Source organism: Martes martes, assembly GCF_963455335.1.
Source record: "Martes martes genome assembly, chromosome: 4".
Classification (NCBI taxonomy): Eukaryota; Metazoa; Chordata; class Mammalia; order Carnivora; family Mustelidae; genus Martes; species Martes martes.
Window position 1 is genome coordinate 168494889 of NC_137891.1, and position 27955 is coordinate 168522843.

The 27955-nt window shown below is 41.3% G+C and overlaps 1 protein-coding gene across 14 annotated transcripts in view; it reads left to right on the forward strand.

Moving 5' to 3' along the window:
• PUM1 (pumilio RNA binding family member 1) overlaps positions 1-27955 on the forward strand; it is a 138127-nt gene that overhangs the window by 24622 nt on the left and 85550 nt on the right. For all 14 annotated transcript variants that reach the window (XM_080803124.1, XM_080803120.1, XM_080803127.1 and 11 more), the window contains exon 3: positions 25265-25333. In XM_080803124.1, the coding sequence (XP_080659250.1) occupies positions 25265-25333 (69 nt within the window). The remainder of the gene's footprint in view (positions 1-25264; positions 25334-27955) is intronic.

Here is a 27955-nt window from a genome sequence, read left to right on the forward strand (position 1 = left end):
ATTTATCAATTGTAGTTTGAATTATTTTCTTCACTTAAGCCTTAGAAGCGGAAAAATACTGTTAGTCCTTTATAATGCTGTTCTACCTCTTTAACTACTTTTTCCCCATTTTTAAGATATAATTTACATATAGTTAAAATATTAATTTACAGTTTGATAAGTTTTGACAAATACATATATTCTTGTAACCACCATAATCAAGATATAAAACAGTTTCAACACTTGTGCAAATTCCGTGGAGTCCCTTGGTAGTCAGTTATCTCCATTCCCAGCCTCTGGTAATCATGAATCTATTTTTTGCCTCTCTAGTTTTGCCTTTTCCAAATGTCGTATACTGTAAATGTGTGTAACTTTTGAGTCTGTTTTTTTTTTTCACTTAGCATAACGCATTTGAGAATCTGTGCTGTATATAACAGTACTTTGGTCTATTTTATTGCTCAGTAGTATTTCATTAAATGGTTGTGCGACTGTTGATCCATTTTGTATGCTTCATTTTAATTCTCAGCTGGAAAGCTTGGTATACTCTTTACTTGAAAGATGGCATGTAGGTTGCATATTTCTTACTTTTCTATATTGTGTGTGTGTTTAAAGATTTTGTTCATTTATTTGAGAGAGAGTACAAGCTGGGGAGAGAGGGAGAGGGAGAAGCAGACTCCCTATGAGGAGGGAGCTCCGTTGTGCAGCTCTATCCCAGGACCCTGGGATCATGACCTGAACCGAAGGCAGATCCCTAACTGAGCCATCCAGACGCCCCTGTATTGTGTTTCTATAGCCTTTATACAGGAGACAAAATTGTGTCAGGACATAAAATCTTTGGGCCATAGATAAAATATTTTATTGTCTTTGGCACGTAGTATTTTAGAGAACCAAGGATAAACTATTTTTCCCCCCTGCTGGGATACGTAAGGAATACTCCATCATTAGGACAATTTGTTCAGGATGTGATTTTTATGTGCTATATGAGTGAGACCTTTTGTTCTTAATAGTTTTAAAGCTTGAGAAGGTTTCTTTGGTTATTTTAGGTTTTTTGCTCAGGAATGACCTTTTTTTCCCTTTTTGAACTATCAAGTTGTATCTTCATTATTTTTTAGAGCACTTGTCTTTTATTTATTTGAGAGAGAGTGTGAGAGAGCACAAGCAGAGGAAGGCAGCAGAGGGAGAGGGAGAAGCAGTCTCTGCTGAGGAGGGAACCCCTTGTGGGGCTTTATATAAGGACCCTGGGATCATGACCTGAGCCGGAGGGACATACTTAAATGACTGTGCCACCCAGGTGCCCTAGCAGTCATCTTTCTTTAATTAAAAATTTTGATTTAGTTAATTATTGATTCACATACTGTTGTAAGAAATAATAGAGAAATCCTTTATACACTTTGCTTCTGCCCCCCCAGTCACATTTTGCAGGTAATAGTTGTGTAACTGACATCACAGCTAAGATGATGACATTGAGGGGCGCCTGGGTGGCTCAGGTGGTTAAGTGACTGCCTTCAGCTCAGGTCATGATTCTGGAGTCCCAGGATCGAGTCCTGCATCGGGCTCCCTGCTTGGTGGGGAGTCTGCTTCTACCTCTGACCCTCCCCATTCTCATGCTCCCTCCCTCTCTCTCTCTTCTCTCAAATAAATAAATAAAATCTTAAAAAAAAATGATGACATTGATAAAAATCTACCCAGTCTTAGTTATTTCCAGTTTTGGACTCATTTGTATGTGTGTATTAAGTTCAGTGTAATTTAAACCTGTGTAGGTTTATTTATTTACCACTGTAGTCAAAATATCAAATAGTTCCCAAACCACAGAGACCTTTGAATAGCCCTTTTTATAACCACACCCACCTTCCCTTTGTGAGGTGGGAGTAGGGGAACTCCCCCCAGTCACTAATCTGTCTTACTCTCTGGTTTTGCAGTTTTCTCATTGAAAAACTGTTGAATGAATGGAATCATCTAGTATATAGGCTTTGGGGATTGGCCTTTTTTTTGCTCTGCAGAAGGTCCTGGAGACTTCCAAGTTGTTGTACAATAGTAGTTCATTTCTTCTGATTGCTACTTACGGTGCCATAGTATGGATGTACCACTGTTTGTTTAAACTGTTGAAAGACATCTGGGCAGATTCTGGTTTTTAGTTGCTACAGATAAACCTGTTCCTGTTCAGGTGTTTCTGTAAACAGTTTTTTGTAAAAGTTTTCATTTCTCTGTGATAAAAAGGCCTACGGGTACACTTGCTGGGTCATACGATAGTTGCATGTACAGTTTTAGAAACTGCTAAATTATTTTCTGGAGTGGCTGCACTACTTTGCATTTTATTTTTATTTATTAGAGAGAGAGAGGGAAAGAGAGCATGAGAAGGGAGAAGGTCAGAGAGAGAAGTAGACTCCCAGTGGAGCTGGGACCGATGCTGGACTCGATCCTAGGATTCGGGGTTCATGACCTGAGCAGTTGCTTAACCAACCGAGCCACCCAGGCGCCCCCTACCAACAATGTTTGAACATTGTAGTTTTTCTGTCCGTTTGGTGGTGTTACTGTTTTTATCTTAGTCAATCTGATACATAATGATACCTCATTGTAGTTTTTTTAAAAAAGATTTTATTTATTTATTAGAGAGGGAGAAAGAGATCACGAGTAGGTAGGTGTTTGGGGGGGAGAAGCAGGCTCCAGCCTGATGTGGGGCTCAACCCCAGGACCCCGAGATCATGACCTGAGCCGAAGGCAGAGGCTTAACCCACTGAGCCACCCTCACTGTAGTTTGAATCTGTATTTCCCTGATGGCTAATGATGTTCAGCATTTCTTCATGTGAGCAGTTACCTTTATTTTTTAATGTGATTTTATTCTTTTTTTTACATTTATATGAGCTTAATTGTTAATAAAAATATTAAATTCTATTTGATAAATTTCCCGTTTCCTTTATCCTAATGATATTTGCAGAACTCCATTTATAAGTTTGATAAGAGATCTTTACTTAGTTTATGGATCAACATTAACTTAGTTTGTATTCACTTGGAGAGAATTTTTTTTTTTTTAAGATTTTATTTATTTTTGAGAGAAAGAGAGAGAGAGAGCATGGCAGGGGAGGGAGGAGGGCAGAGGGAGAAGCATACTCCCTGCTGACCAGGGAGCCTGACTTGGGACTCAGTCCCAGGGCCAAAGGCAGATACTTAACCGACTGAGCAACCCAGACTCCCACTTGGAAAATTTCAATAATTCATTTTACTTATTTATTTTTAAAAGATTTTATTTATTTATTCGACAGAGAGAGATCACAAGTTAGGCAGAGAGGCAGGCAGAGAGAGAGAGAGGAGGAAGCAGGCTCCCCACTGAGCAGAGAGCCTGATGTGGGGCTCGATCCCAGGACCCTGGGATCATGACCTGAGAGGAAGGCAGAGGCTTTAACCCACTGAGCCACCCAGGCACTCCCAAGATTTTATTAATTCGACAGGGATCACAAGTAGGTATAGTGACAGGCAGAAAGAGAGGGGGAAGCGGGTTCCCTCCTGAGGAGAGAGCAGGATGTGGGCTCAATCCCAGGACCCTGGGATCATGACCTGAGCCGAAGGCAGAGGCTTAACCCACTGAGCCACCCAGGCATCCCTTTTTTACTTTATTTTTTTAAAGATTATTTATTGTAGAGAGAGGGCAAGCATGAGCATGAATTGGGGGAGGGAAAGAGGGAGAGACTCTTAAGCAGACTTCCCTTTGAGCTGTGGTGCCCATTAGGAGTTCGATCTCATGACACTGAGCAAACCAAGAATTGCACTGAGCCCCCCAGATTCCCCTTAATGATTTATTTTTAAACCAGATTTGACAAATCTGTGGCCTCTGTGCTAGATCTGGCTTGCTGCCTATGTGTGTATGGCCCTTGAGCTAAGAAAAGTTTTTACATTTTTAAGGTTGAAAAACCAAAGCAGAGAATATATGACAAAAACCCTGTGTAGCCCACAAAGTCTATATTATTTGGCCTGTTACAGGAAAAGTTTGCCAACTCCTATTTTTTAAATAACAGCTTTATTGAGATCTTTTTCACATACCTTAAAATTCGTCCTTATTATAATTCACTGGTTTTTAGTACACTCACAGTGTTATGCAACTATCAGCTATATAACTGTAGGACATTTTTAGCACTCCCAGAAGAAACTTTATACTCATTAGTAGTCATTGCCTATTTTCTCCTTTCCCAAGTGTTTGGCAAACACTAATCTACTCTTGTTTTCTGTAGATTTATTTATTATGGATGTTTCATATAAATGGGATCATATAATGTGTGGCTTTTTTCACTCAGTGTTTTTAGGGTTCATGGGTGTTAATGTATCAGTGCTTCATTCCTTTTTATGGCCAGGTAATATTCCTTTATATGATATTCTATATAATTTTTATATATTAGTTGATGGGCATTTGGGTTTCCATTTTTTTCATTTATTTTAATCTTTGACTTTTTCCTCCAGATTGAGCTCTTTTTAGATTTGTTTGCATTACTTGGCTTACTGCTTACTGCCTTGTGGATTTTAATTTTGCTATGAATTTTTGCCTGTGTATATTCATTTCCTCTAACAATAGATAAATCATTTTCCGAAATCTTCTCTTCTGTATCTTCAGGATGTGATTTCTCTTTCCTCGTTAGGTAGTTTACTCCCTATAGTCTCATGGTGACTTCCTTTTGATCATCCTTGAATTAACAGAGAAGAAAGAATCCTAGAGTTCTGGCCACAGATGGGCTGTGTGGGTGGCTGTTATATCTTCAGATACACAGTTGGGTGGCAGAGTAATGTGCACAGCTCCTTCTCCACTTCTGAGTTTCTAGCAGACTTTCATCTAGTTAGCCTCCTTGGATCCGAATGGGTCCTTTTGTCTTTGTTGCTGAAATAGTTGGAGTATCCTAAGAGTCAGACTCTCGAGTCAGCCTGCCTGGGTGAAGTTTTCAGGCAAGGTTTTCACTTTTCTCTGTCAGTTTTCTCCTCCATTAAAAAAGTGGGGAGTGTTCAACTCAGGTCAGGATCTTGGGTTGTGAGGCGGAGTCCTGCCTCAGGCTAGGAACCCAGCAGGTAGTCTGCTGCTCTCTCTCCTTCCTGACCCCCAGCCAGCACGTGTACTCCTGTGCGTACTCATGTGCGCACTCTCTCTCTCAGGAAATTATAGTTGAGACCTCGAAGTTGAGTAACAAGTATGAAGAAGGGGCTCCTTTCAAGAAGGCACATGTGTGGGGGCCACTGGATAGGAAGGAGTTTGGCCTGTGTCTGGAGAGTTAAGAGGTCAGGACCAGAACTTGGACCAGATCATGGAAGACTACAGTAGAGATTTTGGCCTTGATCCTTAGAGCATTTGGGGGAGGCCTTTGGAAGTTTTAGTCAGAAGTCATGTGGTCTCATTTTGAATTTTTCAAAAGAATCAGTTTCAGATAAGAGGATCTGAGTGAATCTAGCAAGTCCCCTTTTACAGACAGGATGTGGCCCATGCCCGTAACAGATGGATCTGGGAACCAGGGCTCCTGAATCCTTTGGGGTTTTGGATCACATGCTTGCACAGGAAGGGAATAAACAGGTGAGGCCACCTGTTCAGAGGTCCCCACCCAGTGACCTCTGAACCCTTTCTCAGAACACCACTGAGGAGGCTCACATGCATGGTTTGCATACTCACCCTCTCAGCCTCCCTGTCTTCTTAGGGCTTTTCTCTGTGTGGAAAGGGAACGTTCATTCCTTTTTTTTTTTTTTTTTAAAGTTTTTGTTTATTTGACAGAGAGAGAGATCACAAGTAGGCAGAGGTGGGGGGGGGGTGCTGGGGGAAGCTGGCTCCCTCCTGAGCAGAGAGCTCAAAGCAGGCTGGATCCCAGAACCCTGAGATCATGACCTGAGTGAAGGCACAGGCTTAACACACTGAGCCATCCAGGTGCCCCTACCCTTTTTTTTTTTTTTTGAGAGAACAAGCATGAGAGAGGGTCAGGGGGAGAAGCAGACTCCCTGGTGAGCAGGGAGTCCGATACGGGACTGGATCCTGGGACTCCAGGATCATGACCTGAGCTGGAGGCAGTCCCTTAACCAACTGAGCCACCCAGACACCTGGGAAAGTTCATTCCTGGTGTGGAGTAGAGGCAGTCCTACTGGATTGGGGGGTGGGGAGGACATGTGGAATAAATGAGCTGATTTACTTAACCATTTCTCTATCACTAGGCAGTAAAGTTGTTTGAAATGTTCACTATTATAAAAAATATTGCAAGGGGCGCCTGGGTGGCTCCGGGGGTTAAGCCTCTGCCTTCAGCTCAGGTCAGGTCCTGGGATCAAGAGCCCCGCATCGGGCTCTCTGCTCAGCGGGGAGCCTGCTTCCCCCTCTCTCTCTGCCTGCCTCTCTGCCTACTTGTGATCTCTCTCTCTGGCAAATAAATAAAAAAAATATTAAAAAAACATATTGCAGAGAATGTCTTTATATCATTTTGAGGAAACTTAAGAAGCTCCTAAGACAAGATTTTTAAAAATGGGGAATGGAGGATAAATAAGAATTATTTCATATCTGGGGCACCTGAGTGGCTCAGTTGGTTAAGCATCTGCCTTCGACTCAGGTCATGATCCCAGGGTCATGGCATCTAGTCCCAAGTCAGGTTCTCTGTTCAGCAGGGAGCCTGTTTCTCCCTCTTCCTGCCACTCTGCTGGCTTGTACTCACTCTCTCTCTCTCTCTGTCAAACAAACAAACAAATACACAAAGACACACACACATACATACAAATATTTAAAAGAAAAACGAATTCATGGTTTGAGAATTAAATAATATCTGTTGCTACCTAGAACATAGTAAGTACCAGCTGTTACAACAGTTACAAAAGGTCCTCCTGTTTCTGTTCTTTTCACAGTGCTGTCCCTGTGGAAACTGCTTCTGGATATACCATAATGAACCTTTTTATTTACTGGTGGCTATTCCTACCCTTAACTTTTTGTTGAGAGTATTTACTGTTTTTTCTGATTGATAAAATTAACTGCACAGTGAACACCTTCGCTTATCGACCTTATGCCTTATTTTGGTTATTTAAGATGTTTTTAGAAGAGAATTGGTTTGAAAGGTATTCATATTTTAAAGACATCACAAATGTCAGATTCATTTTTAGAAGATTCTGATTTTTTTTTGTAGGTGTTAAACAAAATGTAGAAACTACCTAAGAAATTTTAAATTAACATTTGAGTAAATTATCTTTTAGTCTTGTTTTATTTATGTCTGTATGGAAATATATGTGCAGATTTGTAGAATCCTTACACGTAGACATTTTCTTCTGTTTAGCAATTTTAAAAATGTCTTAAATAGCTGTATAAAATTCTGTAAATGACTTTATGCTATATTTAATGAATCCTGATATATTTAAAATTTTTACCACTTTTTCTTTTTAAGATTTATTTGAGAGTGAACGCGCACACGTGTGTGTGGGAGAGGAGCAGAGGGAGAGTAAGAATCTCAAGGAGACTCCCACTGAGCAGGGAGCCCAATGTAGGGCTGATCTCAGGATCCTGAGATCATGATCCCAGCCTAAAGCAAGACTTGGTCTCTTTATGGACCGAGCCACCCAAGTGCCCAGTAAGACCTTTTTTTTTAAACCACTTTTGTCATCATAGTGTCTGGTTGAAGATCTTTATTAATAAATCTTTGATATTTCTGATTATTTGCCTTGGCTAAATTCCTAGAAGTGGAATTAGTGCATCCGAGGGCATGACTATTTATAGAACTTGATGCATATTGTCAGATTTTTCTCTTGAAAAGCTCTAAAATGCCTTACAAAGTACTAAGCAAGATAAGAACCATTTTAAAGAAGCTGGCACTAAGTCCTCGTTCTGCTATTTTTATCACTCCTAAGACCAAGGGTTATTTCTCACATTATGAATAATAGTGTGTAATGCATGTCATGTTTTTAATACTGTGGGGGTTACTTTTAGGGAGATAAGGTAAACTACCATGGCACTATTGATAGAGTGCAGTTTTGCTGCTTAGTGGTTGTTACTTGAGAGCAGTAAGACGTGTACCATGGTCCTTGAACTTTTGTCTACATCGATTGACAGAGAGCACATTAACTAGAGAAGTAGTCTTTAAGTACTCCTTCTACCCAGAGACTGACACTGTAGGCATACTCTCTAGCAGACAGTTTCCCCTTTGAATTTATTTTCCAAAACTGGTAGTTTTCACTGGTGGTAAGTTGTGTATTTGTTTAGAAGTATTCACTGTGTATAGAAAATTCTTATATGGTAGAAATTCTTCTAAACCTTTAATGCCTATGAATACATGTCTGTTAGTGAACATAAGGTATGACAAAGTGAATCTCAGAAAACTTGGTATTAGCAAAACTTTGGAAAAGCCAGTTGTGTGCCTTTTTTTGTGGACAAATACTTGTTACATTCACAGTACTTTACAAAGATTCCAGTACTCTGCCAGTAGGATTGTTCCTGATTCCAGTGATGGCAAATATGTTAAATTTTCATTTTTTTGAAAAGGTCTGATACTTACAGATTTGCCACAACCTGATCTAACAATTTTTGGACAAGTATTCTTAATTTTTTAAAAAATTTTCTTTCGTATGTCCTCTCTTGAGACTGGCTTAGAATGAACACTTTTTGATGTGTGCTCCATTTGCAGATAAATGTTTTTTGATGTAATGTAATCTATATAGTGCTATGGGAGTCTTCATGTTTTTGTAATTTGTTCTTTTTGATGGTCAGGAATATGCCATTCAGATTTCCAGCTGTAGTTTATAGCCAGGCAGAGAAAAGGCTGATCATTATTTTTTATTAAGTATTAAAATATATTTATATTCATAATAATATCATTAAAATATATTTGTGAACACATTTTTATTGTGAGAGTGAGCCCACACCTGTGAGGGGGCAGAGGGAGAGAGAGACTCCCTGCTGAGTAAAGGGGGCCAGCTGTAGGGCTCCATGCTGGGACCCTGAGACCATGACCTGAACCAAAAACAGATGCTTGACTGAGCCACCCAGGTGCCCCAAGATTTTCTAAGTAATCGCTATACCCATTGTGGAGCTCAGAGATCAGGAGTCTTCTGCGCCCGATGATTATCTTAAGTCTTACACTTTTAATTAGGTCCTTATGTAACAATTTAATTTTCTTTCTGTAGTTAAAATAGCCTAGTCCTCAGTATTGATTTCAGCTTGAACATGATAGGTGAAATAAAGACTGGCAGAAGCAGCAGTTGCAAGGTTTTGTGTTTAAAGGTCACTAGTATCATTAAATGATTTTCAAAATACATGTTCATCCTTTACTTTGTAACTTGTTTTTTGTCTAGGAACTGCTGACATTTACATGAGGTGTATATATTCTGGTAGCAAAACAGTTCTGGTAACTTGTTTATTTGTGGGTCTGTTACACATTAGGTAGTCTTTAAACTCTCAATGTTTTTACTTTAATCGCTAATGATAATAGCAGTCTTTAATGATAGTAAAGAAGTTCATTCTTTTTTTTTAATATTTTATTTATTTATTTGACAGACAGAGATCACAAGTAGGCAGAGGCAGGCAGAGAGAGAGAGGAGGAAGCAGGCTCCCTGCTGAGCAGAGAGCCCGAGGTGGGACTCTATCCTCATGACCTGAGCGGAAAGCAGAGGCTTTAACCCACCGAGCCACCCAGGTTCCCAAGAATTGCATTCTTTAAAGTATTTTCAGAGAGATCACAAGAGGGGGAAGGTAGCTCTATGCCAACTCAGTTCTGAGATCAGGACCTGAGTTGATTCTTGACTGAGCCAGCCAGGCACCCATGGAAGTTCATTCTGACCCTGGTTATTGTGGTGACTTCATTTCCCCCTTGTGTATCATGGAAGTCCCTACCATAATAGTAATCACCTGTTAGAACAACTGTTTAACTACATGTGCTTTTGTGCTTGCCTTTGATGAGAACAGAGTTGTAAAAGGTAGAGACCTGAATTTGAATTCCAATTCTATTTCTGATCTTTATCTGTTTATGACTTCACTGAACCTTGGTTTCATATATAAGATAGGATGTATGTCTCTTCTGTAGTACAGTGTCTTGAAACTCAGCAAACTCTGGTATTTAGCATTACAGGCAGTGAAAAAGAAAGAGTGGAAACATTCATGAATGTGTTAGGCCAAAAGAGTAGGTCCCCCCTCTCCTTTGAGGAACCACCCAGACATCCCAAGATGTTTAAAATATCTACACCCAGTGTGGGGCTCAAATATGTAACCCCAAGATCTCGAGTCATGTGCTCTGAGCCAGCCAGGTACCCCTCAAGTTTGTGCTTCTGCTTGGGTTTTTCTCACTGGTATCATCTCCTGGTAATGGTTCTTGGCACCAGTTCTTACATTGTTCTGGGTTTGTTAGTGAAACAGAGCCATGGTGATCTAGGCTTGCCTATGCAAAAAATCCTCTAGGAGAGCAAAGGTAGTTGAGAATATCTGACAACTTAGATTTGGTAGTTGAGGAAGCAAATATTTGAGTGAAGGCAGTTTTAGTCTCAAGGTATAGACGGAAATATGTTTTTAGCTAGCAGAATTTCGGGGCATTAAATGAAGGACTACCAGGGTTTCTCTGACCTCTCCTGCCCCAGCAGGAAATAGGTGGATCTTCTTGGTACCAGGTGGCTTTCTCATGGTCTGTATTTCTGCCTTTTTCTTTTTTTAAAGATTTTATTTGACAGAGATCACAAGTAGTCAGAGGCAGGCAGAAAGAGGAGGAAGCAGGCTCCCTGCTGAGCAGAGAGCCTGATGTAGGGCTTGATCCCAGGACCCTGGGATCATGACCTGAGTCGAAGGCAGAGGCTTTAACCCACTGAGCCACCCAGGCGCCACTTATTCTTGCTTTTCTCAACATAATCTCTTCTCTACGTTCACTTATTCACCTGGTTATATACTTCAGTAGACAGACACCCCAACTGCCGGACATTTAGGGAATTTCACCTTATCTTTCCAAGCTATCTGGTCCAAATGCTTAGAGGAAACCTGAGTAGGTCAGTTTCCCATTTCTCACCAGGTACAAGTGATTTGGCCATTTAGGGGAATACTTTTGCTGTCGTTGTTGGTGGCCTGAGGTGGTAGGAATCATGAACTTGCCCTTTCTAGGCTGATATCCTGAAACATGTTCATAAAGTATCAATCTGTTGAATTTTACTTTAATACAGCTTAGTTAGTCTTTAAACTTCCAATATGTCAACAATAAACCTCAGTGATACCCTTGTGTCTGAGTTTGGTTCTTCTGTAGCAGAGAACTGTCAAGCTGGTTTAAGTAAAGGGACATTCATTCTAAGAGACACTGAACAGTTTCACAATGTAATCAAAACATTTTTTTAGGTTTATTATTCTGGACTGCATGGTCTACTGTTTACCTGCTTCCCTCCTGCTCTGTAATTTTAATTTTCAATAATAGCTACCTGAGAAACTGATAAATTGTAGTTCATAAAGTATTTGGATCATGAACTTCTTACATTTGTGCCTAAGTTTCTTTTTTTACTCTCCCTCCCCAAGCCTTGGCTGGCAAGAGACACAAACATCTAAATGGTGAGGTAGGACAGTCGGGAGACAATAGTGGCATGAAGTTCAGGAATAAATTGTAGAAGGTAACTTCTCAGTCTTGTGACCCTGAGATCACAACCTAAGCCAAAATCAGAGTTAGACACTGGGCCCACTAGGTACTTCTGTGCATTGATTATGGAAATGCTGAAGTGGAGAGACAACCAACACCTTTCACCCCCGCCCCAGCATGAGAAAGAAAGGGTGAGTGGGTGAAGGAGACATTTCAGTAACTTTATAGAAGTTAAACATGGGGTGGATACAGAACTGCTTAACTAAATACTGGACATTCTGTCTCATTAACCAGTATAACAAAGTTGTATACAGCAGTTGCAGATGAGGAAACAGTGATATATTATTGGGTATGGGATGTTGGGTATGTTGAGTAGGATGATGGGAAAGTGATGTAGTTTTGGAATATAGGTGAGGTTTCGGGGCTGGCGATGACCAAGAAAAGAATTCATGAGCCGTCTTTGGTGCAAAATGGTAGCTTATTAAGGGACAGAACCCCGAGGGCAGAGAGAACTGCTGCATGAGGATCTGGAGGACTGGGAGTTGGGGGAAAGGAGGGAAAGGTCTCAAAAGAACTTTCGTATGCTAAGGAGAACCAACCTACAATATACGTTAAGATACTGGAGACCTTGCCTTTCCTTAAATTTGTTTTCCCCTCCAGCACGTTATTACAGTTGGCAGATTCCTGGAAGATTGTCACACATGTCCCACCCAATTGTCCCCTGGAGTGGGAGGGGAGGTTGCAAGGTGCAGGCTTATGTTTTGTCCTCAGCTAGCGTTCAGTTCCCTCATTTCCTCCCTGAACAATTTTGACCCTTAAATCTGAGGTTGCTGAAGATGGAAGTTCTCATCTTCTGTAAGATCCTCCTGCTGTAGGGGCATAGAGACACCCTGAACATATTACAGAAGTGGAGGCAGTTGAATCCAACACTGACAGAAGTATCTCTGGGTGATAGGGATCATCTGTTGTTGTGAAGTCTTAGTAGGGATGGAGTCTCAACAGCAAGCGGAGGGAGATTGAAAAAGATTAATTAATTAAGATCCGTATGGCTATTAAGAATGAGAAATCCAGGGCACCTGGGTGACTCAGTCATTCAGCGTCTGCCTTCAGCTCAGGTCATGATCCCAGGGTGCTGGGATCAAGTCCCACAATGGGCTCTCTGCTCTGCCAGAAGCCTGCTTCTCCCTCTCCCACTTCCTCTGCTGTGTTCCCTCTCTCGCTGTGTCTGTCTCTGTCAAATAAATAAAAAAAATCTTAAAAAAAAAAATGAGAAATCCAATAAATTGACCCCTAATAGTTGACCGTAATTTTCCTCTAAGCCAGGAACTTAAATCCATCATTAATGGGACAGGAGATCATTTAAAGCACCAATTTGAATATTCATGTCAGTTAGAAACCCAGAAGTATTTTTGTGGTAATCTGGAATATATACGCAGCATTTTTATGATGGTGCAATTTCTACCTCATCTAACACTTAAAACGTCTAATGCTATTCTGTTTTGTAGAACTGCTTCATACAATGTATTCCTTTATTGTTTAATAGAGGAATACTGTTTTCAGTTGTCATTTAGGGCTTTGAGCTTCCCTGTGCTAAACATCTGCAGTCTTAAAAAAGGAGAGGCCTATCCTTTGAATTTGTGTAATAATTTCTGGGTCAATATGATTGAGGAATTACGACTTGATAATAACCCCCTTTTTAATGCTCTATGGGCATGTGGGACTACAGAAGCATATTTGGAGTCAGTATGAATATTAATTTAAGACTTCAGCAATTGCCAAGCACAAGTGAGCACTACAGCATACCCAGCTTTTCTTATTCCTTTTTCCCTAAACTATTGCCATCATGAAACCTGACTGTTATCTGCATTTTTTAATAGGGGCATCTTAGATCTGGATGACTGGAATAAAACAAGATCAAAACCTCTGAACTGTTGCACTCTACAGTACTAAGGGTAGATAGATGGGTTTAAAGTTTGACAGCTTTTAAATGTGTTTCAGGCCTGTATTTACTTTTGGTCTCTTAAGACTCTCATTACAGTCAGGGACTGTCTCTTGTGAGCAGCTTTGAGGCTCCTTTTACTGGGGGAGGTGTTGTATGCTTATAAGCTAAAGCCTTTCTGCAGTTGTACCTCATTTGAGGTGGCTTCTAGGATAAACAGGACTATGAGGGACAAAACCATTTAGAAGCCCTTTCTGTTTGGGGTCCAGCCTTAACAATATCCTAATTACAGAGAATCCCCCTGGAGTAGGAGAAAAACTCATCAAGAGATAAGGGCATCCCCAAGTACATCACCTAGTCCAGTCATAAAGTAAGGTCATCCATTATCACCTTTAAGTCCGTAGTTAACCCTGTGGAGTGTGGTATGCTCTGGCTTTTAAGGAAATTTTCATCATCCCAGCCACCAAGAATTGAAGTGTTAGTTAAGTTATATCATCATTGGGGAATTAATCCTAAATAACTACATGCCCATGGGGTCCTGTTATCCCTACAGAGTAAGAAGCAATTATACATGAGCTATTGTGTGGAAGTAGAAAAGCTGTTTCTCTGAAGTTTACCTCAAGTTGTCTACCTTAACTAGGACTTAACATCCACAAAGGTGGGTTACTGAAACAATTTTTAAAAAATAACCCTCATTTTCAGAGATAGCCAAAATCAAGACTTAATGTTAGCAAAACAAGTCCCAGTTAACAAACTTGGCCTAATTATTTACATGAGCTCAGCAAGAATGATTGATTACATAGATCTTTTAGAATATGCTTTGCCAAAACTTTTTATATAAAGTGTTTAGGTTGAACTTTTAGTAGCCTCTCCACGCCAGAAGCCCAGCCAGGTACTGCCATCAGACATGCCTATAATACGTGTAGATATGGGCAGATCCTCTTCATGAGGTCCCCAATATATCCTGAGGTTCCCCACACCAGCCAGAAGTGACGTTCTTTACTCCCCTGGTAAGGATGGTGGGAACTCTGTAAGCAAGGTATCAGGCCAGCATTTCCAAGGAGCCTTATGGTTCCAGGTTTCATAAAGTCAACCGTGTTAGTTCCTCAGAGCTATTTGGTCATATCTGAGTCTATGCATGTCTCTCTCAAATATATGACATTCCAGTCAAAGCCTTGGTGAAATAACCAACATTTCCAAGTGTATCCTGTTTCAAGGAGAACAGATTCTTTTATTTTTTTAAGATTTTATTTATTTGACAAAGATCACAAGTAGGCAGAGAGCGAGCGAGAGAGAGAGAGAGAGAGAGAGAGGGAAGCAGGCTCCCCGCCGAGCAGAGAGCCCAGGCTGGGCTCAGTCCCAGGACCCTGGGATCATGACCCTAGTGGAAGGCAAGTGCTTAACCCACTGAGCCACCCAGATGCCCCAGGAGAACAGATTCTTAATGAATTTATTCAAATGATAGTAACTGCCATGGAAGAATACTTACTGAAACCTTTTGAATTTCAGAGGGTTCAGAGAGAAGTTAAATCCTTCAGTTTGTTTACAAATGAGTATTTTATACTTGTGTAAGTGATACATATCTTAAGAGAAAGTTTCCTTAATCTGGAAGAATAAACATGAAAGAACCAGCAATGTTTTAAACAAGTCACAAAACCTGTAATAATCTTAGTTCATTTAGTTCCATGTTACTAATTCTTGTTTAATTTAAATGCAGCTTTAGTTCATTTTGAAAATGCCTATTTCAGAAAGTTTTAGGATTTTAAAGATATTGAATACCTGTAAATGTCCTTAAAAGTTCTTTATATGGGGACACCTGAGTGGATCAGGATCAGTAGCTAAGCGTCTGCATTCTGCTCAGGTCATGATCCCAGATTCCCCAGATCAAGTCCCATGTTCCGCTCCTTGCTCAGCAAGGAAGCCCGCTACTCCCTCTGACTGCTTCTCAGCTTGCTTGTGCGTGCTCTCTGACAAATAAGTAAATATTTTTTTTTTAAGAGATTTTATTTTCATTTGCGAGAGATACAGAGAGGAAAAGGCGGAAGCAGACTCCCCACTGAGCTGGGAGTCTGACATGGGGCTGGATCCTAGGATCAGATCATGACCTGAGTCAAAAACAGACACTTAACCATCTGAGTCACCCAGGTGCCCCAAACAAATAACATCTTAAAAAAAAAAAAAAGTACTTTATATGAATCTCCTTAAAGATGAAACATTTTACAAGAGAATAAGAGTAACTATAAATGACAAGAACTCAGAAATGGACATGGTTAGAAATCTGAGAGGTTACAATGTAACTGACAAATCTGGTTATTTCTGTGACACATAACAATTCAATAATCAAAATATTGAGGGATGATGATCTTATGCCACAAGGTAGCAAACCTAATTAGACCGTTCATGATTTAAATCTTAGGGGAGTTTGCTAAAACCTTAGAAAGTTTTAAAGCACATGCTTAAATGGGATTAGGGATCTTTGAAAAGACCTGATAAGGGATAACAGAGAAACTGGTTTTCTGGGCAGAAAATCTTTGTTTACATTTCATTAAGAGAAGATGAACTTTTGGTCAGAGAGAATTCCAATCTTATACCACTGTACTTTTAAAATCCCTCTATTTTAATCTTAGTCTGTTCTGAGCACACCTAAAACTCCTTTCCAAAGATTTCCTATCACAAATCTTCAACTTTCCCTTGCGCTCAGATTTTGTCCCAAGCCATTTTTTATGAGAGATTTAAAAAAAAATTATTTGACAGAGATGGCAAGAGAGGGAACACAAGCCCAGGGAGTGGGAGAGGGAAAAGCAGGCTTCCTACTGAGTCGGGATCCTGATCTGAGCAGAAGGCAGGAAGGCAGACACAACGACTGAGCCACCCAGCACCCCCAAGCCATTTCTTTCCAAACCACCATCTTATTTAGGACAAAATTACCTTCTTTTACCTTCAACAAAATGCATTCCTATTCTTTATGCCTTTCTTCCATATCTCCCACTTTTACATTGAGTTGTTTCCCTTATTGCTATCAGTCTTCATTACATTTAGCAGAATTTTGCACCTAGAAATCTTGTCTCCAGTAAAAACTTAATAATCAATTATGAATTCTTTTTTTTTTTAAGATTTTATTTATTTATTCGTCAGAGAGAGAGAGAGAGAGAGCGAGCACAGGCAGACAGAGTGGCAGAGGGAGAAGCAGGCTCCCTGCGGAGCAAGGAGCCCGATGTGGGACTCGATCCCAGGACGCCGGGATCATGACCCGAGCCGAAGGCAGCCGCTTAACCAACTGAGCCACCCAGGCCTCCCTCAATTATGAATAACACCAAAACTTCAGACCACAAATTTCTGAGTCACTTAAGCACAAAGCATGTTTACCAACAGACCCTAATATTCTTATTTTCTGGGCAATAAGTATAGAAATGCAAACCTGTTATTTAGTAATTAATGCTTTAGCAGTTTATCCTATTTGGAAAAGACCCAGATGTCCAAAGAATTCAATCCTGTTTACCATCAAAGCAAAACTTTGTGAAATTTCAGGTTACCAAAGACTTTTAATACTTACCCATGAAAACTTTCAAGTCAGACAAGATTAACCATCATTTTAAGTCATCTTTTTGCTAACAGATTACGACAGAGATATTTGAGTTTATCTGACCTTCAGCAAACCTCAGTAGAATCAAAGTTTTACTACATTTGATGCTGATGACTTTTAAAGACATGTCTAAATTAAACCAACAGATTAAATACTAGATATACTTTACCTGGGCCCATCCCATTTTCAGTTTTTACCTGATGGGGACTCTGGATTGGGTAGTGTTAAGTCCAGGGGGTGCTCTTCTTGATGGGGTTTTGGAATACAGGTAAAATTCAGCGGGGTGAAATCTAGAGGCAACAACCAGGAGCTAACAGGGACTGTGAGGCCCAGGGCTTGGGGGAAGTGGCTCATTAAATACTAGGGAGTTGGTAAGGGAGGTTTCAAAAGAACTTTCATATGCTAAAGAGGGTAGACCCCAGGCCAAGCCTTTGTCAAGTTAAGGTTGTTTTCCCCTCTAGCAAGGTATTAACATTTAGTTGGGGGCATCCTGGAAGAATGTCACACTTACCTCACCCAGAAGTGGGGGTGGGAGGGAGGTTGCAGGATGTCCGCTTCTGCTTTGTTCTCAGCTAGCCCTCTGCTCCCTCTCTCGATAGTGAAGGGAGGAGTCATGGTGCCTGAGGCACTGAGGATGGTCTAGAAGCCAGTTATGCAGGCCGCACCCAAGGGCGGAAGGAAAGAAGTGGGGATGGGAAGATTGAAGAGGAAGACTGAGGAGGCGGAAGTTTAGCCAGAAGGCAGAGAATGGGTTCCCAGTTCTAGATTTCGTCTGCTCCAGAGGAGCAGACGCCATGTTTTCCTGCCAACAGGGGACACTAGGCAGTCCATGTTGGACCAGAGAAGCTAGGGAATTCCCCTGAAACAAAGGTAGTTTTGGGAGCTGCTTGGGAATATTCCTTCAAGTTCCAAGGCAGACTAACCATAGATGGCTCCAGCTATAGTCATTAACCTGGGAAATGAGTGTAGGAGAAGCTCCCATATATATTAGGAAGAAAGTAAGGGAGAGTCAAGAGTCCTCTTTGTCTGGGATGGTCTTGTGTTTCCTCCAACAACCTGGGTTTACTGGCCTATTTAATTATCATCCAGTGTATGTGGGGGGGGGGGCATGGCGGCTTACAAGCAACACATTTGGGCAAGAGGCCCTTTGGTCAGGGTCCTGGTGTAGAGCAGTGAAGGCCTAAGTACCAGCAATAAAGGTCCCCTAGGTCCATTTGCCCTATTTCCTGCAGAGGAGACCCAACTGAATAGATCCCACCAAGGCCATGCAGTGTTACTGGATCTCAGTCCTTTTCTAAGTTTTGCAATTTGAACTGGTTCCAGTGAGTTAAAAGGCACCCCAAGGAGGAGTCCTTGGGAACTGAAGAAAAGAGCAGGTCCATTCTCCCCGGTGGCATAGCAGGATATGTCATAGTTCCCTGGTGTCAAAGCAACCTGAGGTGTGATTACTGTTGGGTGCCCAATGTTGGGTCCCCCAGTAATGGGTCCATGGTCAAAGGAGCGAGACTGATACAAAGCGAAGGTTAAGCAAAGCTTTATTTTGTGCCAAGCTTCAAGAATCAAACTGACCGTCAAACAGACCGGTTGGGGCCGCCCCTTACAGAGAGGGCGGCCCCTTACAGAGAGGGCGACCCCTTGGTGCCTCACAAACTAACCTTTTTTTTTTAAATTAATTAATTTATTTATTTGACAGACAGAGATCACAAGTAGGCAGAGAGAGGGAGAAGCAGGCTCCCCGCTGAGCAGAGAGCCCGATGTGGGGCTCCATCCCAGGACCCTGGGATCATGACCTGAGCCGAAGGCAGAGGCTTTAACCCACTGAGCCACCCAGGTGCCCCACAAACTAACTTTTATAGGGCAAAGGGCCTGGCCATACACGGGTGGCGAATGAGATAGTAACACAGAGAAAGCTGCACAGTCATGCTGGGTCACACACGGGTGGCCAGTTGAATTACAATTCATCCCGTAGTAGCTATTTGAACTAGCCTATCACCTTAGTCAGAATTGGTGCCCAAAAGGCGCTCTAATGGCAGGGCCCACACTCCTTGGTAGCTAGGGAGACAGTATGCTAGCTTTACTGATTGGATGTCTGCACCTGGCCCGACTCATCCCTGCATTCGGCTGTTATCTCCACCTGACCTGATCCACCCTGGTATTTGGGCTTTGTTACCTGGGACTGGTTTCCCGGACTTGCTTTTAAGTAAATTCCCCTGCGCTGGTGGGGTGGGGGGGAAAGGTTAGTTTAAGTTTTACTGCATAAACAACAAAATGGCTGTTCAACCAAGGTGGGGCCGCTCTGGCTAAATAGGCCCTTATAATTACCACCTCAGTTAGAAGGTCCCTGTAAGAGGGAAGCCTTTCCTTCCCCTTCTCTTCCTCATTGCGTTCTAGGCTGCAGACGGGTGCCTGGCATTTGGACTGAAATACCATGCCTTGGAAGGTCGTGTGCCTTTTTTACCTGCCTTGAAGGTGATGACATAGAAGGTCATGCCTTACCTTTCCTTGAAAAACCTGTCGTTTTTAACCCTTGGAGAACACTAGAAAAGTTTTACATGGGGGAATTACCGAACTTTGTATCTTAAATAGTTAGTAGAGGACACTGACGCAAACAGTAAAGATATAAATACATCATGATTCTAAGCCATATTCCAACACATGTGGTCCTTAGAGCCAACTTCCCTAGGAAATGGTTCCTGGTTGGGTTTTAATCCCATCAGGTACTGGTTTCAGCCAGGTCCTAGTGGAGGTCCCATGGCCATAAGTGGGTAGACCAGGGATGTGAAGGGTTTCACATTAGATCAGTCCGGAGGAAAACCTCACATGGGAGTCTTAAGATTGGCAGCGTGCTAGTAACTTAGATGGCTGTCTTGTGCCCAAGACAGACAACTTTGTTTAAGAACAGGAATAAACAGTGCATCGTTTCTGGGTCTTTTTATTTATTTGAAGAGAGAGACTACGAGAGAGCAGGAGCAGGCAGAAGGAGAGAATCAGACTCCCCGCTGAGCAGGGAGCCCAGGGACTGGAGATCCTGCAACTATAACCTGAGCCAAAGGCAGAGGCTTAACCGTCTGAGCCACTCAGGCACCCCAAGTTTCTGGGTCTTATTACCATCCTGGCCAAGGTACTAACTTCTAGCCGAAAGGCATGCTTTCTCCTCCCTGTAAGTAGCCACAGGCTAGATAGAGCCTGAGCAGTTGACATGAAAGTCCAGTAAGACTGTATTCCTTGAAGAGCCCCTAAACTGAGAGTAAAGGAAAAGAAAAGAGTACTCAGGTTTGCACCGAAGCTGAGTCCAGATGGGAAGACTCAAAGCTCCATGTTCGGGTGCCATATGATGTGGTTTTGGAAAATAGGTGAGGTTTGGTGGGGTGAGGTCTGGAGCCCACGACCAACAAAGAAGTCTTGAGACATCTTTGGTGCAAAATGGTGGTTTATTAAAGCAGAGGGACACAACCCGTGGGCAGAAAAAACTGCTGTACCAAGATCTTGAGGTGTGGTCATACATACTCGGGAGTTGGGGGAAGTAAGGAAAAGGGAGGTTTCAAAAGAACTTTCATAGGCTAAAGAGGGCCAAACTACAGGACACCTACATTGGGCTCCCTGCTTGGTGGGGAGCCTGCTTCTCCCTCTCCCTCTGCTGCTTCCCCTGCTTGTATTCTCTCTCTCTCAATAAATAAATAAAATATTTTAAAAAAAGATACCTACAAGATACCTTGCCATTGTCATTTTAAGGTTGTTTTTCCCTCTAGCAAGGTGTTAACATTAAGGTAGTTGGGAGATTCCTGGAAGAAGGTCCCATATGTCCCTCCCAGGAGTGGGGTTCGGGGGAGAGGTTGCAGGATGTAGGTTTATGCTTTGTCTTCAGCTAGCCTTTTGCTCCCTCATCAGAAAAAGCAGGTAGTGCAGAATGTGATTATTTTAAAATAAAGATTTGTAAGGAGCTACTTTTGCTTAACTTTTAATTTTTCCAAGTGTGATGCATAGATCAGGGTTTATCTTGTTTGATTTTATATGTAACTTCCTGTGTGGTAAAACATGCAACTTTAGAGCTACACTATAGCTCTAGTCAGGATAGGATCCCTGAGAGGAGGAGGCAGCTGTTGAGGCTTACAAAAGAAGGTTCTGGGATCTGGGGAGTGGAAGGGAAACTCAGAAGCATGGGGTATGTGTATCGGTGATATGTGTGGTGGGATGAAGGCCCGAATATAGAGGTAGGTCAGGCAGTGAAGTGCTTATCTTGCTTTTGCCTCTTCAGTAGAGGGAGCAGGCGATGCATTTGTGGGGAGGGGCAGCAGTAGGGAAAGTTTTGGATGGTGTGAGAAAGTTACATGGTACTGACAAATAGCCCAAAGAGGAAAAGTAGGAAGCAGATTGGTGAAACCAGAGCAGATAGGGAAGATCAGTTAGTAGAATGAAGGGCGTCTTATAAACATATAGCGAAAGTGGAAAAGGAATTAGCAAGTAGTGCTAGAAATGAACATTAACCTGGCACTTAAATTCTAGAGAAAGGGGAGGTAGAGCATGAGAAGTGGAAAAGATTATTCTGTTGTGATGGGAGCATTTACTCTTGATTATAATTTGCAGCCACTTTTTCTCCTTTACGATAGAAAGGATACCTTTCTAATACCCGCCTAAAATATTTCTGTTCTTTGATTTCTCTGGATTCCTGAGCATCTTCCTCTGGTCATTAGTTTTGTTTCTTAGGACGAATTTGTGCAGACTCTGTGTGGTGTCTATGACCATACCAGGTATAGCTCCTATTATAAACAGGAAGTTTCTGACGGGTTAGAAACATTTTTGTGAGAAAGATTTGGTTTATCTGGTCTAGTCACCTTTGGGCAGATGATTTATAATGGAGTTTCTGGACTAGCAGATCAAACTTTGGGGATTGAGTCTCCTTCTCACCAATGTCTACAGGAGTTAGGAGGGAGTACACAGAGGGAAGAGGAAGAGTATTCATCCTGTAGGGGAGGCAGAGGGAGACCCCCAGAAAGAGGGATGGCTAGGGGAGGAGAAAAGAGAGAGTTGAAGAGAGGGAGAGAGAAGACCTCAGCAAGCTAGGAAATTAGGAAATGGTGGGGAGGTGTGATAGATGGGGAGATCGTAGAGAAAGGGATGCAAATTGCTCCAAGGGCAGCATGGGCAGACTTTGAAGGTTGGGGGAGGGGAGAGAGGAGACCAGGGAAAGCAAAGGCAAAAAGACCAAGAGAGCATACACCTCAAAACCCAGGCAGAAAACGAAGGCAGGGGCGCCTGGGTGGCTCAGTGGGTTAAAGCCTCTGCCTTCGGCTCAGGTCATGATCTCAGCGTCCTGGGATCGAGCCCCGCATCGGGCTCTCTGCTCCGCAGGGAGCCTGCTTCCTCCTCTCTCTCTGCCTGCCTCTCTGCCTCCTTGTGATCTCTGTCTGTCAAATAAATAAATAAAATCTTAAAAAAAAAAAAACAAAGAAAACGGAGGCACTTCGATCTGCCGGTGGAAACTTCTGTGGCTCCTTTGGAAGCAGCATGGTGACATAGGAAGGACATTGCATTATGAATTGGGAGACCTGGATTTAGATTCTTTCAGTGCCATTTAAGTGCTCTTTCCCTCTTAAGAATAGTTGGGAAGGGCATTTCTTGGAGGCTTAGTTTTCTCATTTTCTTTTTAAAGAGATTTTATTTATTTTTAGAGGGAGCAAGAGAGCGAGGGGAGGGACAGAGGGAGACAGAAAATCTTGAGCAGACTTCCACTGAGCGAGCACAGAGCCTGGTGGAGGGCTTGATCTCCCAACCCTGAGATGCTGACCTGAGCTGAAACCGAGAGTACAGATGCTTAACCCGACTCCAGGCGCCCTTCTCATCTCTTAAATGGGAATGATTGCTATGACGACGTGTTTGTGACGATGACCTAAATACGCATACTGCATGTTCTGTACCTTCCCTTACTACTCCTGCTTTTTTCTTGGGAAATATAAAAAGAATTTCCAACATTTTTGGTTAGAAGTCTTTGTAGACTTTTGGATTTTCAAGAAATGCCTAGCTCTAGTTAAACATATGATTAGATTCCACAGAAGGAGCTAGATACAGGGTTTTTATGCATTTGATTTGCATGCTTTGTAAATGTTAACTCTGGCCTGAAGGTTCAAAATAATTTCATCTGACATTTGTAGTTTTCCAGCTAATATCCTGTTCTTATCCCCTCCTTGACCCTCCCCCTTACCTTTGCTACCTATAATTTAGGAGCTCATTCAGTGTTTACCTAAATAATGGAAACACCTTGATATGTGTTCATAGCTTCTGTTTCAAGGCCCTTTGAAACAGTTTTACCACAAAAAAAGCTTTGTCTCTATGTCTCTTTGTTTCATTGGGCTGAATTTTAGCTTCATTTTGAATTTTATAAATTTACATTTTTAGCAGGCATCCCAAAGCTGTTTTGTTTTAGTGACACAGTGTGTCATTTTGTGGCATATTTCAGCTCTGGGTTTTGAAAATAGATGTTTTAAAACAGCAGTGCAACTTTATTTTTATGTGATATCAGTTCAGTCAAATTAAGATTATTGGATGACAAACAGGAAGCTGTTAATATACATCTTGAATTGGTTTTCCTACCTGTTTTCCAGCTCATGCTCTCTGCACGCATCCCTCTCCCTGCCTGGCTTTAGCCTCACCTCTTTCTTTGTATGTACCCACTGCTGACAGTTGTATACCTACCCTGGGAGGCAGTGATGGTCAGATGAGGGGGTCTGGGAAATTTCCTGCTTCAGGTACTCCGGCTGCCATGTTTTTCCGGCAAACAGAAGAGACTTCTTTTTGAATAAACAAGGGACTGTCCTCTAGCCTCAGGCAGCATGGATGACTTGCCTTTCATAACTGAGAGGACTAATAGAATATTGGACAACACACGGTTTTTGAATTATGATCGAACTATTGAATGAACTATGAACTGTTTCATACTTCATCCTTGGCTCTCACCTTACCTTGTAGTGTTGGGTCCCCCCAAAACAGGGTACCCCAATAATGGGTCTGTGATTAAAGGAGCGAGATTGATATAAAGCAAAGGTTAAGCAAAGCTTTATTTCGCGCCAAGCATCAGGAATCAAACCAACCGTCAAACACACTAGTTGGGGCCGCCCCTACAGAGAGGACGACCCCTCCCTGCTTTCCAGACTAACTCTTATAGAGCAAAGGCCATGTGGTTGGGCCTGGCCATACACAGGTGGCCAATGAGATTGTAACACACACAGGAAACTCCACAGTGATGCTAGGCGACCAGTTGAATTACAATTTACCCTAGTAGACATTTGAACCAGCCTATCACCTAGTTCAGAATTGGCGCCCAAAAGGTGCCCAAAGGGCGGGGCCCATACTCCTTGGTAGCTAGGAGACAGTATGCGCCCCCCACTGATTGAATACCTCCACCTGGCCTGATTCACCCTTGTATTTAGACTTTGTTACCTGGGAGTGGTTTCCCTGACTTGCTTTTAACTAAGTTCCCCTGGGGGGGGGGGGGTTGGCAAGGTCAGTTTAAGTTTTACAACAAAATGGCAGTTCAGCCGGGGTGGGGCCGCTCTGGTTGAATAGGCCCTTACAGTAGAAATAACCTTAGAGATGAGTTAATTGAAGTCTGGAAAGATTGTTATGATTTGGGTAACACATTTAATGGGTGAAGTTTGAAGGGATTCTTGTGATACATGCTGTCTTTTTTTCCTTTCCTTGAGATTCCAGGAACCCCCAGAGATCTTCCAACATGGAGAAATGTTGGGACACTCCATTATATAGTTTGTAGCACCTTTTCCTGAGGTTTATCAAAGAATAACTGGGTCGGATCAAATGAGTCCCCTGGTTTCTACTTGCTGTTTGCATTTGGGGGCAAGCACTGTGGCCTTTTGAGTCTAGCCATGTTCAGGTCACTAATCATATGTCGTTGCCCTTCAGCATATTGGTCTTTACTTATTAAATTAAAATATATGAAAAATAGTTAACAATTCTCTTATGATGGAATATGCTTTTTCTTTTTCTGGATTATGTGTTTTTCATGTTTTGAAAAAAAAAAAAGGGAATGGGAGGGGAGAAGACAGGGGTTATTGGCTATGTACCCTGATGATTAAAGGTAAGTGAATATTTAATGTCAGTCACTTGATTATTGTTACTGTCTTTGTCAGTATCTGAAAGTAAACATAGAAAAGCCTTTCAGTCGTGTTTAATGTGTGTGTGAAATTCAAGATTCTAACTTGAAAATTTTCCCTTCTCTATTATGAACTATAGGTACGTTCTATGGATGAACTGAATCATGATTTTCAAGCACTTGCTCTGGAGGGAAGAGCGATGGGAGAGGTAAGTGAACTGGTGTGTCAGAGAAGTGGGACTGTTTTTAAGGGAAGTTTGGAACTGTCTTTCATCAAATGTGTCTGAATCTAGTCTCCAGAAGTATGTGCTTGCTTTTCCTTGTTGCCATCCTCATGATAGGAGTGGGATATTGCAGAATTTTGCCAAAATGATTTTATTATAGGAAGAATGTTAACCTTACCCTAATGTCTTCAAAACAAAACAAAGCAACCTGTTTTTAAAACATGAGCACAAATTATTGATGATTATATTAACCAGTTAGTTGTAAATTGAGGCTTTAAAATTTTATCAAATAATTTTATATGTATCAGATGTCCTTCCTTTTGCCTTATTATCCAGTTGCTAGGTTCTTTTTACAGTGGAAGGGAGTCTTAGATTGGAACATGTTAATAACCTATTTTTAGAGTAGTGCCATTTTCTGAGGAGGTTGTTTAGGGCTCCATTATGAAGAGGAAGTTGCTAGATTTCTGGTGAAATAATTCCAGAAGGTAGAGGCCTCAGTCAGTCCTTCTTTACCTACATAGATGTACAGAACAAGAATTTTGGTTTGTTTATAATGTTTAAAATTTGCAAGAACAAAATTTACTGTCACCCAAATGTGGATAGGGAAGACTGCCAAAATTCTAAAAGAAATGGATGTATAAAGTGCAGCTGACTTCTGGTGATTTCTAGTTGTTGACAATAAGAATGTATTGGTCTTAAGGTAAACATACAGTTTGAATTAATAGAGGTGTGATAGGTTCTCAAGCTGGGGGCATGTGCTTGTGGTTCTCTTGTTCTGGAGCTTAACTGTAGGTTTTTATTCTTTTGTTTTATTTTTTGCATATCTAATATTTAATAGCTCCCACATCTATTTTAATGTTTTAAAGGAGGGAAAATACCTGTATTCAACTGTTAAATACATTTGTTTTTTGATTTAGCAAATATTCTTTGATCCAGGCACTGTGCTAGGTTCTGAGGATTCAAAATTAAGATAATTCTTCTCCTGATTTGTAGTAAATATTCATTGACTGCGTTTGTGGTTAGGCGTTAGCTAAACTCTTTTGGTGTTTTGGTTTTGAGATTCTTGCTTCCTGTGTTATAAGACTTTGTTTCCAACTTTTTTGAATCATCTTGTGGTCAGAGTTCCAGTGTCCTATCATCTTGGGTTTATGGGTTTTGGGACTGTTCTTGTTTTTCCCCTAGAGCTTAAAGAGAAGATAGGTAGGTGGCTTTATGTCCCCTGTACCTGCCTAATATCATTAAAGCAGTGCACAGCAATAAACCTTATATGGTTATTGGGGAAGAGATTTTTCTCAGCTTTTGGAGCAAAATTTGAACAGAAAGTTAACAGATGAATCAGATACTAAGTATAGAGGGGAAACCATATTTATCTTGTGATTTTAAGCTGGTCCACTCTACCAAAAATCTAATCCCAGATTTTAAAAATTAATTATACAAAATAAAGTAAAGCTTTTTGCTGTTTTGTACACAATATTTTATAATTTCTAAAGGCTGAAGTCTAATTGAATAGTGAACAGAATTGAATAGAAAGTTGATTTTATTTAAATGGCGACAATAATATTTTTTAAGTCATTTTTTCCTTCCAAAAATGCCTTTCCTCGCAAGGTTTCCAAACCTCACTCTTCTTACTTTTTTAGAAATGTTATTTTTTGGTATCCATATATAATTACTCAGACCTAAATGTAGGCATTTGTAGATAACCAAAGTATATTCCAACAGTAATATGCACTGTTACTCTTCCTTCTTCATTCCTCATTATTTATGCACAGAGTAATAATAACTACCCTTTTGCTGACCATGTATTCCACAGGTGCTAAGGGGTCTGCATGCATTGTCTCATCAGTAATGCTATCAGGATAGATCTATTATCCAGTTTAAGAAATATGCTGAGATACATGAATTAATTTGCCCAAGATCACATATGATGGAGCTTGGGATTCTGACCTGGCTTCCTTTCCAAAGCATGTTTCCTTAGAGTAAATGAAGCCAATACTTGTAAAATAATTGATGGTAAAAATCTCATCTTGGTAAGCTGTATAAAAATAGATATTTTGGGGGAGATTTTAAAAAGTGCCTAATATGTGTCCTCCAAGAATATAGATACGAGGTGTGTTTTTTTTTCAATTTAAAAAATTTTTAATTTACATTAAAAGTTTTTTTTTTAAATTTTTATTTATTTGAGAGGGAGGGAGAGAGAGAGAGAGAGAGAGCACAAGCAGGGGGAGAGGCAGAGGGAGAGGAAGAAGCAAACTCCCCGCTGAGCTGGGATCCCGATGTAGGGCTTGATCCCAGGACCTGGAGATCATGACCTGAGCCTGGAGATGACTTTGAGCCAAAGGCAGCTGCTGAACAACTGAGCCACCCAGGTGACCCTGAAGTTTTGTTTTGTTTTGTTTTTAAAAAAGCAACTCTGCCCCCAGTGTGGGGCTGGAACTCATGACCCCCAAGATCTAAAGTCACAAGCTGTACTGACTGAGCCAGCCAGGCATCCCTACCTACTTTTAAAATTTTATTTAATTTTTTAAAAGATTTTATTTATTTATTTATTTATTTGAGAGAGAGCGAGAACATGTGGGTGTGCAAGCTAGGGAAGGAGCAGGAGAGGGA